Source organism: Semicossyphus pulcher, unplaced genomic scaffold (genome assembly GCF_022749685.1).
Source record: "Semicossyphus pulcher isolate SPU_LCO1_2020_fin unplaced genomic scaffold, fSemPul1.0.p SCAF_61, whole genome shotgun sequence".
Classification (NCBI taxonomy): Eukaryota; Metazoa; Chordata; class Actinopteri; order Labriformes; family Labridae; genus Semicossyphus; species Semicossyphus pulcher.
Genome location: NW_027211739.1, coordinates 123,668 through 137,500, shown reverse-complemented (window position 1 = coordinate 137,500; position 13,833 = coordinate 123,668). Strand labels below are relative to the sequence as shown.

Below are 13,833 nucleotides of genomic sequence, written 5' to 3'. Positions count from 1 at the left end.
CTGCTGCCCGTCTCACTGCCGGACCACCTCTGCTGCCCGTCTCACTGCCGGACAACCTCTGCTGCCCGTCTCACTGCCGGACCACCTCTGCTGCCCGTCTCACTGCCGGACCATCTCTCCCACCTCTCCCGCCCGTCTCACTGCTGGACCACCTCTCCCTGCCGGAACACCTCTGCTGCCCGTCTCACTGCCGGACCATCTCTCCCATCTCTTCCACCTCTCCCGCCCGTCTCACTGCCGGACCACCTCTGCTGCCCGTCTCACTGCCGGACCACCTCTCCCACCTCTCCCGCCCGTCTCACTGCCGGACCACCTCTGCTGCCCGTCTCACTGCCGGACCACCTCTGCTGCCCGTCTCACTGCCGGACAACCTCTCCCACCTCTCCCGCCCGTCTCACTGCCGGACCACCTCTCCCACCTCTCCCATCTCTTCCACCTCTCCCGCCCGTCTCACTGCCGGACCACCTCTGCTGCCCGTCTCACTGCCGGACCACCTCTCCCACCTCTCCCACCTCTCCCGCCCGTCTCACTGCCGGACCACCTCTCCACATGTACACTCACTCAGCCGCCGTTCAGTGTACGAGCTCTGACCGAAGCTAAGAGCATCACATGACTCATTCAGAGAGACAGAACTCAATTACACATGAAGCAGTGACTGAGTGTGACACGAGGAACATCCCACACTTCTGAGACAGCTGACGTCCTTCAGAGAGCTCATCCTCCTGTAACTCAGAGTTTTAAAGCAGCAGAACAAACAGATTCCTTTAGTGTAATTATCTCAGCTGTTGTTAGATTACTGATCACTTACTTTTTGTGTTTTCATCAGTTCTGTCTCCAGATTCAGTTTCTTTGTGAAGACACTAATGAAACACTAATGGAATCTTATATTGCAGCAGGGACACAATTAAACACATTAACATGTAACAACATTTCACTTCAGAGATGAAGGCTGAACAATCCTGGAGCGGCCGTCTGACCCTCGAGGACGCGTTCATTCACCCGCAGACAGTTTCAGTGCAGACAATTTAAAATGTAATTACTGTACGTCTGGGCTGAAGGACGCACAAGCAAAGACTGAAGCCTGAAAGTGTGTGTGTGTGTGTGTGTGTGTGTGTGTGTGTGTGTGTGTGTGTGTGTGTTAGTGAGATCTAGGTCATGGCCAGCGTTATTATGGAGAAAAGCAGGGTTGTTTTCGGACTCCAGTAACCTGCCGGCGGTCTGACTTTGATGGTGCTTTAGGTGGTTAATTAGGCAGAAAGATATCAAGTGAATATAAAGTAAGGTTTGTGTGTGCGTCTGCTGTGGAGACAGAATTAAATACATAAGAGATTTGCTCATTAAGTGAAGCACTGCTGCATGTGAATAACTGAAGGTATCATCAGGAAAAACGTTTATTGTAGCAGTTAAAGTGCACTTTTTATTTCCATCGTGCACACACACAATATGTTTGCAGACAGTGAATCAACATCTGCAGGATTAGCAGCAGAATGTTTTGCTGATATGCATAATGCATGAGTGTGTCTCTCACACACATATTTGTAAAAGTATAATTAGCAGAATTAACGGAGCCAGTCGTACATGCAGCAGTACGATGGTACAATGAATACCTAGTGAACCCAGTTATGACGGAGGGACGTTTCCCTGGAGGCACCAGGAGTCCTGACAGGCCAGAGGACAGAGAGGAGGCCGACAGAGGAGGAAACATCTGAGCAATGAGTCGGTTTCATTTTGCATATAAAACCTTGAGTGATTCCCCTGAGACGGAACAAAGAGGCCTAATGAGAGTGACGAGAGCAGGACGTGTTTTTAGCTTCAAACAGGCACAAGGTCTGCAGAGTCTGCAAGTGCAGAACAAACTCTGACTGCACTTCAGAAGAAATGTGGTTGATTCCTGTAAACATGGAAAACAGAGACATGGAGGAAGTCAGTTTGACTTTCAGAACTATAATAAAGGATAAATATCATACAGTGTGTCCATGTGAGCGCTAACAGGCTGTGAGACGGTGACGGACGGGGAACTATATGATTCTGGGAGAGGCTGAAGTTGTTGTTTGAGCAGTTTGATGATTGAAATGGAAACGTGTTCATCAGCCTGCATGTTCATTCACACAAGCACCGGTCTGCACCCAGACTCAGCTGCTGTTTCTCCTGAAATATCTCCACAGCTGTTATTTTCATAACATCTGGTACGTACGTGTTTCAGGTCAGAATGTTGTTAGGCCAACGCTCCTGCTTCAACAAGCAGATGTTAGCATGCTAAAACACACACAGTAACACACAGTGAGAATTAAGCAGTGTGTTAGCATTGGTCACTGTCAGTATGTTATTATGCTGACGTTAGCATTTAGCTTAAAGCTCCGCTGCTCGTCACAGAGCTGCTCCTGCCCGTGAACCTGTTGTCATGGTGTCTGTGGGCGTAAGACCCATCAGCACCTCACAGACAGATGCAGAAATTATAGAATGCATATTAAGAGGAACACATCATTTTGAAAGAACCTGTTAGCTCTGCTGTGTGAGAGTGTGAGATGTGGCGGGGGTCGCTGGTGGGTGATGTTCGCTGGTGTTTAAACCAGGAGGAGCTGAAGAAGACGAGGTAAGAAACATGCAGGACTGAATGATGAGCACAAGCACAGCAGACTGAGAGCCTGCATGCATGCGGCGTCTGAAGGATCCGTAAAAGGTGTTGACGAAGATTCAGGTGAAAGCTCCCTCAAGTCGGACGCACCTCTAGAAGACAGCCGACAGAATGAACTTCATGTTACGCTGAAACAAGGCAAAGTCAAAGTCGGATTAATGGGCAACAACTTTACTTTGCACGATTCACATGCTTAGCTTATCGTATTAGGCTGTTAGAATGAGCGTCCATGTTGTTTCCATACAGCAGCGGGAAGAACGACTTCCTGCCTCAGGAAATGGGACCAATCGAGGAGCACAGGAACGGGGGTTCTGGCTTCAGGAAGTGGATCCGTCTCCATCATTACACGACGCACACCGTCTGTCCAATCACCAACAGCACAGCCTCTGGTCTTTCTGCAGCCATCTCCCCCCTTCTCACATTTGTGTTTTGACCTTTGACCCCTGTCAGTATCACACCACTTTGCCTGTGGTCTAAAGCAATAAATATTTAACAAGCACCAAATCAGTTTGATTAACACCGAAAAGAACAACAGGAAGTCATCGTCAGCTGGCTATGATGTCACTCCCACACGAGCTGATCCTCGAGAGAGTGTGTGTGTGCAGAGTGTGTGTGCAGAGTGTGTGTGAGTGTGTGTGTGTGTGTGTGTGTGTGTGCAGTGTGTGTGTGTGTGTGTGTGTGTGTGTGCGTGTGTGTGCAGAGTGTGTGTGCGGAGTGTGTGTGTGTGCAGAGTGTGTGTGCGGAGTGTGTCTGTGCAGAGTGTGCGTGTGTGTGTAGTGTGTGTGTGCAGAGTGTGTGTGTGTGTGTGTGTGTGTGTGTGTGTGTGTGTGTGTGTGTGTGTGCAGTGTGTGTGTGTGTGTGTGTGTGTGTGCGTGTGTGTGTGTGTGTGTGTGTGTGTGTGTGCAGTGTGTGTGTGTGTGTGTGTGTGTGTGTGTGTGTGTGTGTGCGTGTGTGTGTGTGTGCAGAGTGTGTGTGCGGAGTGTGTGTGTGTGCAGAGTGTGTGTGCGGAGTGTGTCTGTGCAGAGTGTGTGTGTGTGTGTGTGTGTGTGTGTGTGTGTGCAGTGTGTGTGTGTGTGTGTGTGTGTGTGTGTGTGCGTGTGTGTGTGTGTGCAGAGTGTGTGTGCGGAGTGTGTGTGTGTGCAGAGTGTGTGTGCGGAGTGTGTCTGTGCAGAGTGTGCGTGTGTGTGTAGTGTGTGTGTGCAGAGTGTGTGTGTGTGTGTGTGTGTGTGTGTGTGTGTGTGTGTGTGTGTGTGTGTGTGTGTGTGCAGTGTGTGTGTGTGTGTGTGTGTGTGTGCGTGTGTGTGCAGAGTGTGTGTGCAGTGTGTGTGTGCAGAGTGTGTGTGCAGAGTGTGTGTGTAGTATGTGTGTGCAGAGTGTGTGTGCAGTGTGTGTGTGCAGTGTGTGTGTGTGTGTGTGCGTGTGTGTGCAGAGTGTGTGTGCAGTGTGTGTGTGCAGAGTGTGTGTGCAGAGTGTGTGTGTAGTGTGTGTGTGCAGAGTGTGTGTGCAGTGTGTGTGTGCAGTGTGTGTGTAGTGTGTGTGTGCAGTGTGTGTGTGCAGTGTGTGTGTAGTGTGTGTGTGCAGAGTGTGTGTGCAGTGTGTGTGTGCAGTGTGTGTGTAGTGTGTGTGTGCAGTGTGTGTGTGCAGTGTGTGTGTAGTGTGTGTGTGCAGTGTGTGTGTGCAGAGTGTGTGTGCAGTGTGTGTGTGCAGTGTGTGTGTAGTGTGTGTGTGCAGTGTGTGTGTGCAGTGTGTGTGTAGTGTGTGTGTGCAGTGTGTGTGTGCAGTGTGTGTGTAGTGTGTGTGTGCAGAGTGTGTGTGCAGTGTGTGTGTGCAGTGTGTGTGTAGTGTGTGTGTGCAGTGTGTGTGTGCAGTGTGTGTGTAGTGTGTGTGTGCAGTGTGTGTGTGCAGTGTGTGTGTGCAGTGTGTGTGTAGTGTGTGTGTGCAGAGTGTGTGTGCAGTGTGTGTGTGTGTGTATGTGTGTGTGAGTTATAGTAACTCCATGTCTGCAGCAGTGCGATCCCCTCCTGACGCTGAGCTCGTCTGACGGACGCTCAGCGTCATGTTTAATTTAATCTGGATAATTCAGCAGCAGTGTGAGATCAGGTCCGTCTCACAGGATTCATTACTTTTCAAAGTGCGAATAATTGATCAGATCTAACAGTTTAATGTGTGTGGGGGCAGATGTGAGATGAATATGAATAGAGGCACTTTCAGCGGATGCTTCAGGGCCTGTTTGTTTACCGCTGTGTGTATCGCTGCGGTGCGTTCAGGGGAGTTTGTATTAATCTGTTTGTTTTCTCCTCCTGCAGCCGTCTCCTTTAATCTGTGAAGCTGCTCCGCTGCTTTGAGGTGGAGACAATAAATCAAATCAGAGAAGCTGAGTGTCTTTAAAACTTTGAAATGCAATAATAGTTTGTGTGCTTTAAAAACACTGAAGGGTTTAAGAGTTAAGAGATAACACTTTATTGATCCCCACAGGGGAGACCAGTTTATATGTTTATATTTGGGATGTATTTTTACCAAGAACATGACGCAGCGGCCTGCTGGGAGGGGCACGAGTCTCTGAGTGATGAACACTTTCTCTAACCTACAGTCTGTTTCACACCATATGTTACGTCCAGGTGTCACTGTGAATACAGGTAAATTCCCTCTTGCCATCCGTCTGCCCTATTCCCCGTCCGCTGCCACATTCGTCTGAGTAAAAGCTCTGTAACTTATGTGCGCTGCAACAATCTTTGTCCTGCCGAAAGGGGACGCAGACAGGAAATTGGATTTCTCCTGCTCCCTCGACGTGCCGGCTGCTCCCTGCGTCCCTGTCGCACTCTTCTCTCAATCACTTCCTCTCTCACGGCGTAAAAACAGGAGAAACATAAGGCTATTAGGGCTGTCGGCCGGATGAATGTAATCCATCGCAGCGCTGCGGTGAATCACAGAGCATCCCTCTGCGCTGTCTCTAATGGGACCCAGTCTGCACTTCAAAGCGTCTCACTTTACAGCAGGTGTCTGAGAGCTGTAAGTATGCACCTTTAGTATTAAGCTAACAGCACATTTAAATCAGACTGCAGCATGAGATCACAGCTTTCACAGGTCAACACGATTTTATATCCAAAAGTCACCTGTGTTCCGTGATGGTCTCTTTTTATTGATACAGAACAAATAAACATGATTTGAAGCCTCTGATGGAGGAGGAGACGACAAACACAAACAGGAAACACTTACAGCACTCATGAGAATACGTCTCTCAGCTTCATTAGAATATGAAATTAAAGTTCCAGATGTTCCCGAGCGGAAACATTCAGCTGCTCGCTCGCTCACACCTCCCTGCAGCATAATGACCCTGTATGAATGTGCAGCTGAAGTGCAGCTGAAGTGTAAATGTAATAAAAGTTCTGCACAAAACAAACAATAAAGTGTGAAGCAGACCACAGTCGGTGCACAGCTCACTGGAGGATATAAAGATGTTTTTTATTCTGCATAATAGATGGCAGGAGGTGCAGTATATTACAGTGTAAGCAGTTTACTGTTTGTGGACTTTACTCAGCACAAACAGGAGAGAGAGACTTTAAAGCCACAGTCACCAGTTTGTTTAAGGCTCAAAAGCAGCGAGGCCGCCGGGTGATCTTAAACCGCGACACGCCCGATGCACCACATCGTGCTGAGGCTTCATTACACGTCTGTGTGACTCTCAGCAAACTCTCCAAGCAAACCTCTGAACATTCATCTGCAGGACAACGTGGAGAAAACACGTGAATTATTAAACACCCTGCTGAAATGGAAACAGCTTGGAGAGCAATATGGTCCAGAAGACGTCCAGCGTCCCATATTAGTCTGCACAGCTGAACACAGCAGGAGGCCACATGGAGCTGAAACAGCAGGCAGGATTTCATTCGTACACCAGGTGAACAAGACCAACTCATACGCTTCCACACCTGAAGCCCACATTTCCTCTGAGAGAGACAGCGTCACGTACGTGACACAAACAAACTTAAAGAAGCATTCTCCTCATCACACCCTGCACGGGCATCTAACAAGCTAACAAGCTAACAAGCAGGTGTGGTGAGCACAGACACAGATAGCTGCTAATCAGTGCTCACATATCAATACAATATGAGTATAATGTGACGTAAAAACTGTATCAGACTTAATAAAACGCACAGCAAGGCAGACTCACTGCTGGAGACAGCCTCAAGTGGACACTGGAGGTACTGCAGCTTTTGGACCTGTAGATGTGGAGGCTGCAGCTCGGTGTACTTTGAAAGTGAAATAGAACCTGTGTTTCAATCACCTGTTAAAGAGGCAGTGATATCATCACAACTTCACCTTGTTCACTCCCAGCAGACAAACATTTTCTACTCTGAGCACAGAGATCCAGCAGAGTGAACGACAGCTTCATGCACTTTCATGAGTCAGTGTGAGTTCTGATATCTGTGTGTGTGTTGCAGAGCTATCTGCTCATGAGACTCACAGGAGGAGTGGCTGCTGGGGAAACTCTTTCGTCCCTCAGAGACCAGATCTGGCTCCCCGGTGCAGAGCATCTTGGCGTTCACCTGTCCATCCGGGAAACAACGCTGGAAGTAATCCGGCCTGGGTCTGACATCAAACACAGAGAGAAACCGGTCAGCTGTTCATACATGTTGTGAGACGGCTAAAATGTCCAGAGAGCTGCTTTCACTGAGACAGAATATGAAAGTGTGGAGCGAGCATACCTGCCAACGATCAGCTTGATAGTGTTTGTGAAGACTCCATTCAGGGCGAGAGCCAGGGACACAGCTGGAGGAGGAGAGCCACACGGTCAGATCAGCATCTCATTTTCACACAGGTGATACAGACCAGGCTGACGCAGCACTTGCACTGCAGATATCATTCATAGAAACAGTGACGCTGTAGTGAAACCATGAATTATACTATCAGGATGTGGCAGGTTGCCCGCTCTTCTGACATTATGAACAAATACGACAGCCAATCAGCTTCATGGCTGTTTCCCTGCAGCTGAACAGATGGTGTCAGGAGGTGTGTGTGAGGCGGCTCATCGTTTCTGAGCAGCAACAGAAGCAAGACGGTTTCAAACATGGTGCAGACTCTCTTACTAACACATCTGGGAATGTGCTGCACACTGACTGCAAGGCGCGGAGAACGTGTCCCCTCAGCGCTGGTTAACTGATGAGACTGACTTAAAGAAGCTCTGTTAACAGGAAATAGGAGGACTGCTGTTGGTTGACAGGCAGCATAATCATTAGCTATGAAGCTAACCACTGGGGCTCACCATTAGCCAGAGCCAGAGCAGCCTGCAGGCCGAATGAACTCACCGCATGTCTCCAGAGCTTCAGTGTATTGTCTCTCTGCTGAGAGGAGCTCAGAGTCAGTGATGTTTAACAGTCAGAGAGTGCAAACTGTGCAGGTTAGATAAAAGCACAAAACGACACTCGATCTGTTTGAGCAGCAGAATAATGAGACTGTTCCCTTCATCAGACCTCTCAGCCTGCAGCGACACGTCCTCCTCCTCCAGCATCAGGCTCCGACATCAGCTCAGTGAAAAATCAAGATGCAACATCCTGTTGGACTTTCAAAATAAAGCAGTCAATTATGTATTCATAATCAGTTCTTTATTTTCAGAACAAAGTTTGCTGACAGTTTCTTTACTTGATCCGCCTGCTGGACGTGCAACAGAACATGTGGTTATTGTTGTCATCGTCCCAGTTAGACTGACCCGTCCATCACCCACAACCACCACCAGAGCACACTGTCTCCCTCGGGGTATTTGCATTGAAATCACTGAGCTCTACTCCACTCAACGCTACAGGGGAACCAGTGTCGTCACATCTTGATGTGTTTGAAGAGGTGCAGTGAGAACAGGCTGTTTGAGCAGACGTAGCACATACTGTATAAAACTACTGCTGGATCTGCACCTCTCATACGCAGCCAGAAGCCCTCGGAGCTCTCTGGTGATCATTAGAGTCTTCATTCATGTCTGTTTGATTCAGCGCTGACAGTCTCACTGGTTCATGTTTTTGCTCTGTTTCTGAAACACAATGATTCTGCAGAGTTTCTGCAGCAGCGACGATCACACTCTGTTTGTCTGGGTTATATTTAGTGATGCAGTACGCTCTGTATCTGTGCCTTCAAAGGTCCAGTTTAGCCTGGACTTAAGTCTGCTTCTCTTAAAGGGTAAGAGAGAAATTGATGTGACTGGCTTTTGAAGCCTGTCACAGGTACACCTGCTGATCCTGCCCTCCTGAGTCACAGTGTCTCCACCTGCTCAGGTCGCTCTGGTTGTACCTGCTCAGGGTGTATTAGGGTTGTCCCTCTGCTCACCAGATTTGGCCAGATGCCCTTCAGTGATCTGAGCACATATTCTAGAAAGTGTTGCTTTCATTACATTTCCCTTCCTCGCTCTTCTCCTGCAGCTGAGGTGAACAACACCTCTGTATGACATCATTTTGGACACAGCAGAAGCGTACGAGCAGCAGGCCGGCTCCGTGCTGCAGCTCTGTGATATCAGGACGTTAAAACTGTGAGTCATTCCATGTTTAGGATCAAACTCTTTTATTGTTAACCCTCTGATTGTCTCCATCTGTAAAAAGACTCCCTCTGCACACACCAACAGGAACGTCTGTGCGAGTGCACATTTATGTAATGAGTAATATCTTTCATGCTTTGTGAACCAAACAGAAAATAACCCCCTGCAGAACGATCTCAGAGTGTTTGTAAAAAGTATTAAAGCCTCTGAAACGGCTGCGTTTTGTCTCCTCGACTGAAAGCTAATCACGACACGACGCTGTGGGGGGTTTGGGGATGATCAAGTGTTATTAGACAGCTCTGCAAAGGGACTGTTGTCTTCTTTTATGTGAAATAAAGACAAGAAGAAATGCACAATATCAGCAGAACAAGTCCCACTGGTTTCATAAGGGCGGAAATCGAAACCTGAATTCATGCCAGCTCTATTAAATCTGTTGGAAATCTGCTCCATGAAATCAGAATTAGAAAAGCCTCGGGGGAAACTTTGAAGTTCTAAAATGAGTACAAATACAAGGAGAGCTACCTCCTCTGTGATTTCACTTCAGGATGAGGAATAACAAAGGTGTGTCGGGAGTTTGAATCAGACGCAGCTGAAAGTCTGCTTTTATGCTCTTTCTCTGTCATTAATCAGAGGAATCATCAGTTTCATCAAAAAGACTTTAACTCATCCCAGCTCGATTATTTCTGTCTGAAATCTGATCCACGGATTCAGAATCAGAAGAACCTCAGGGGAAACTTTGAACTCAATAATTAACAGGAACAGAGACGGTCAGCTTGTAAGTGGTTTGAGTTTGGGATGAGGAATAAAAAGGTGTGTAGGAGGTTAAAACGATCTCCTTTAGACGTCACACTGAGCTGAAAAGCAGCTTTTATCCCGTGTGTGTCTCATTAGGTTCAGAGGGAGCGTCGGTTCAAAGCCATTTCCACGAACATGTAAAGGTGTCGGGATAATTGGCTCCCCGCTCCTCTCTGCTCCTCTGGATGTTGTTTCCTGTACAAGTGATTCTCAGTGAGCGGTCTAATGGCTCTGTTAGCTCCTCACAGCACCGTGTCCTGTACCCCCCTCCCTGATTCAGCTCGCCGTCTCTTTAATTGGATTTGTGTTCAACTTTCTTGATGCTCTGTGATCTGCTGAAGCTCCTTCAAACAGAGACTTTATCAGAAAAGCATGAGCATTTAAACGAGTTAAAAACCTCCTGTGATTAGGATGACTTTACTGCCTGCAGCGCTGTCCTACAGAGACCATGAAGGATGATACAGAACCTCCAGGTGAACAATTAGACCTGCTACAGGTAGACGACTACACATACGCTTTAAGCAGAAAACTCTGGGTTTTGGTGCGACATAACATGAGTTTAAAATATCTGAATATCTTTGAAGTCTGACGTGAAAAATGATTTAATATTTAGTAACACGTGAACATCTCTCTGGTGCTTTTTCTGCTCTTCAGATTTGAACCTTTTGAATCTTATTTCCGCTGCAGTTAAACAGTGAAAGGACAGAGACAGTGTGAGCCCTCCTGTCCCCTCTAACATCTAAACACATGTCTGTATGCTGTGATCATACAAGTGGTGCTTTATGATCATCGGCTCCACGTACCCAAACAGGCCTCTTTGATCTCCGTCCTGTCCGTCCTCTGGATTATCTTCACCACAAAGATGACGGCCAGCGGGGTGAGGAAGGAGATGGCCTGAGAGGGAATAAAGACACAAGTGTTCAGTTACTGTGTCATCAGAGACGCTCTGCAGGCGTCCTCAGGGCCCGTCTGCAGGTTCATCCTCCTGCCTGAGGACAGACACAGTTGATCCGTTATTCACAGTTAATTTTAACAAGGCAAACTGAGCAGCCAAACGAGCCTCTGCCTGTTCATTAAGGCTCCTCTCCTGCTCTCAGGACGCTCGCTCTGCTGCAGGTTTCAGCCTCCTCAGACTGTTAGTTTCTGTAAACAGACCGAAGCAGAGGTTCAATTCTATCGACCGGTCCAATAACACACAGTGCATCTGGGTAACAGAACCTCTTCTTGTTCCTCACTGTACACTTTGACGGAGCTGCATTCAGACTGATCAGACTCCAATGCTCTGTCCCTTTATATGCTTCTACTGTTTAACATCCTTCTGACCAATCAGGTGTCAGGTTTCAGTGAAGGAGGAGCTTGTTGAGCATCTGTAAAAAAGCCAGTTCTGTTTCACCTGCATTGTTCCTGTTGACAGTGATACAGTGATGTGTGCAGTACAACAGGCTGGCCCAAACTGAAGACAGAAACAGGTTCCTCTTAAACTTTGATTAACTTTGTTAAAAGGTGTTCGGGCCGCTGGTTTGTCTCAGTGTGGAGCAGGCACGTCACACACAGAGGCTACAGTCCTTTCAGCAGCAGCCACAGGCTCTGCTCCCGCCCCCACTCGACCACTCTCTCCTCCGCATGCTGCCTGTCTCTCTTCAGATCAATAAAAACACAAATGCCCAATAAAACAGTTTTGTAAGAAACATGTATTTTTTCAATAAACACGTTTCAGCCGCTGTGAGACCTCATGACACGACTGTGACGTCAACAAACAAGGATCCAAGTTAATTACAAAAATGTTACATTATTCTCACGCCTCCAAAACAAGTTCAGAATCATCTGAGTTAATTAATGAGACTTCCTGTTGAGTGGAGGGTCGAACTGAGCGTGTGCAGTGCGAGTGCTCTCTCCAGCATGTTTCTGATTGGGTTATATTTTGGCTTTCATAACTTGTTCCTGTAACACCACAGCATCCATCCATCCATCCATGCTTCCATCCATCCTTCCGTCCATCCATCCATCCATCCATCTGTCTGTCCATCCATCCATCCATCCATCCAGCATCCATCCATCCATCCATCCATCTGTCCATCCATCCATCCATCCATCATTCCATCCATCCAGCATCCATCCATCCATCCATCTATCCATCCATCCAGCATTCATCCATCCATCCATCCAGCATTCATCCATCCATCCATCCATCCGTCCATCCATCATCGATCTGTCCGTCCGTCCATCGGTTCAATAACACTTGTTCTCCAGTCTGAAGCAGCTCTGGCTCTGAGGCCTGTGTGTACACTGACCTGAACAGTCTCATGAACACTTCCTGACAGAGTTTGTCTGAAAGCGTCTCCTCATGAAAACAGTCCTGAGAGTGTCGATCAGCTCAGTCAGTTCACATGGAAACACACGACAGCATGCACAGGTCAGGCAGCATGTGAATTATTGTGTGGTAGAAAAACTCACTCTTTTAAATCTTATTAAACTGTTGATCTGCAGCCGCAGTCACGTCTGCAGCTGTCCCGTCTGCAGCTGTCACGTCTGCAGCTGTCCCGTCTGCAGCGGTCTGTCAGAGTCTTTAAAGATGGTATAATTAGGTACCAGTGATGTTAATAACCTGTTAATAATGTGACCTTTAAACAGATTGTCATGCATTGATTGAAGAGCTCTCTGCTACAGTATTAAAGTGTTTACACTATGAACTGACATGTGACCTTTGGCTCCACCAATCAGGAGCTTTATACTCTGACACCACAGTGCAGCCCCTCCCTCCCATGATGAGAGAATCCCTGAGTGACTCAGTTTTATGAAGGTCACAGCGAGTCATCATGTAGACTCCTGTTAATCTGTTTTTAATAAGCAGATAAATCCTGCTCACCTGCAGGGAGGATGCTGACACACCTGACTGTTGAGAGTGGTCGAGGAGGGGGCGTCTCCCTCTTTTATTATTTAGTGAGCTGCCATCAGCAGAGACTCATGGACTACTTTCACTGTTTACTCTGTCTCTGCAGGACTCAGCCTGTAAGTCCTGCTGTCAGTCGTGTCCTGCAGCATCAGTGCAGCGTCCAGGCTGTGAAACGTCCTCACAGTATAAAGTCAGACGGGTCCCTCTGAAGGACATTTCTAGCAGCTGTTTCTGTGCTAAGCTAACTGAAGCTAACCTCATATTTAGAGACTATTAAACTTAAATCATGTAAACTTCAGATCAAAGAACAATATAGTGAAAATGATAAACATGAACTGTGCTCACGTGTAAATCAGCTGGATGGGAATGACTGAATCATCTTTTCTACGTGTTGTTGTTTATGAGCCTGAAGTCAGACGTGATGTTGGGAAGGAGGCGTGCATCAATAATTCTCCTCAAATGCATTCAAGCTAAAGTAACGAGTCTGTTTGAAACGAGAACAAAGTTCAGATATTTGTGTTCAAATGTAGGACGTGTATATAAACACTCAAAGTTGTCCTCAACATAAAGTTTGTACCGTCGATTCAGCCCTGATTTAATAAGTAAAAACAGTTCTCAAACTAAGTTTCCAGGAGCTGCTGAGCCTGACGTGTTGACAGTCAGCGCTCAGCAGCGACCTGCAGCAACTGCTCCGGGTGAATGAGTGATGTGAGGAGGAGGGGAGGAGGAGTGAGAGACAGGCAGTCAGATGCTGTCAGCCTGCAGAGACGTAAGCTAACAAGCGACGGGCAGGAAGTGTCTGCATGTTAAGCTGCTGTGATGTTTTGATCAAACAGAGAGCAGCTAAGAAAGTTAGCATTCAGGCTAATATCAGGCTGTCACAGAGAGGACCGAACAGCTGGACGGCGCAGGCAGGAAACACACAAAGGCAGGAAGTGGATCAACCCGAGAGACAAGGTGAAAAGTAAAACAGGAAATGATATTTGAACAAGAAGA

At 47.5% G+C, this 13,833-nt stretch overlaps 1 protein-coding gene across 1 annotated transcript in view; it reads right to left on the bottom strand.

Annotated features, from left to right (window-relative positions):
• The window catches only part of plpp4 (phospholipid phosphatase 4), a 49,918-nt gene that overhangs the window by 9,963 nt on the left and 26,122 nt on the right, over positions 1–13,833 (bottom strand). Inside the window, exons 3-5 of the mRNA XM_069683905.1 lie at positions 10,748–10,838; positions 7,339–7,402; positions 7,098–7,222 (exon numbers count right to left, since the gene is read on the bottom strand). Of these exons, the coding sequence (XP_069540006.1) occupies positions 7,098–7,222; positions 7,339–7,402; positions 10,748–10,838 (280 nt within the window). The remainder of the gene's footprint in view (positions 1–7,097; positions 7,223–7,338; positions 7,403–10,747; positions 10,839–13,833) is intronic.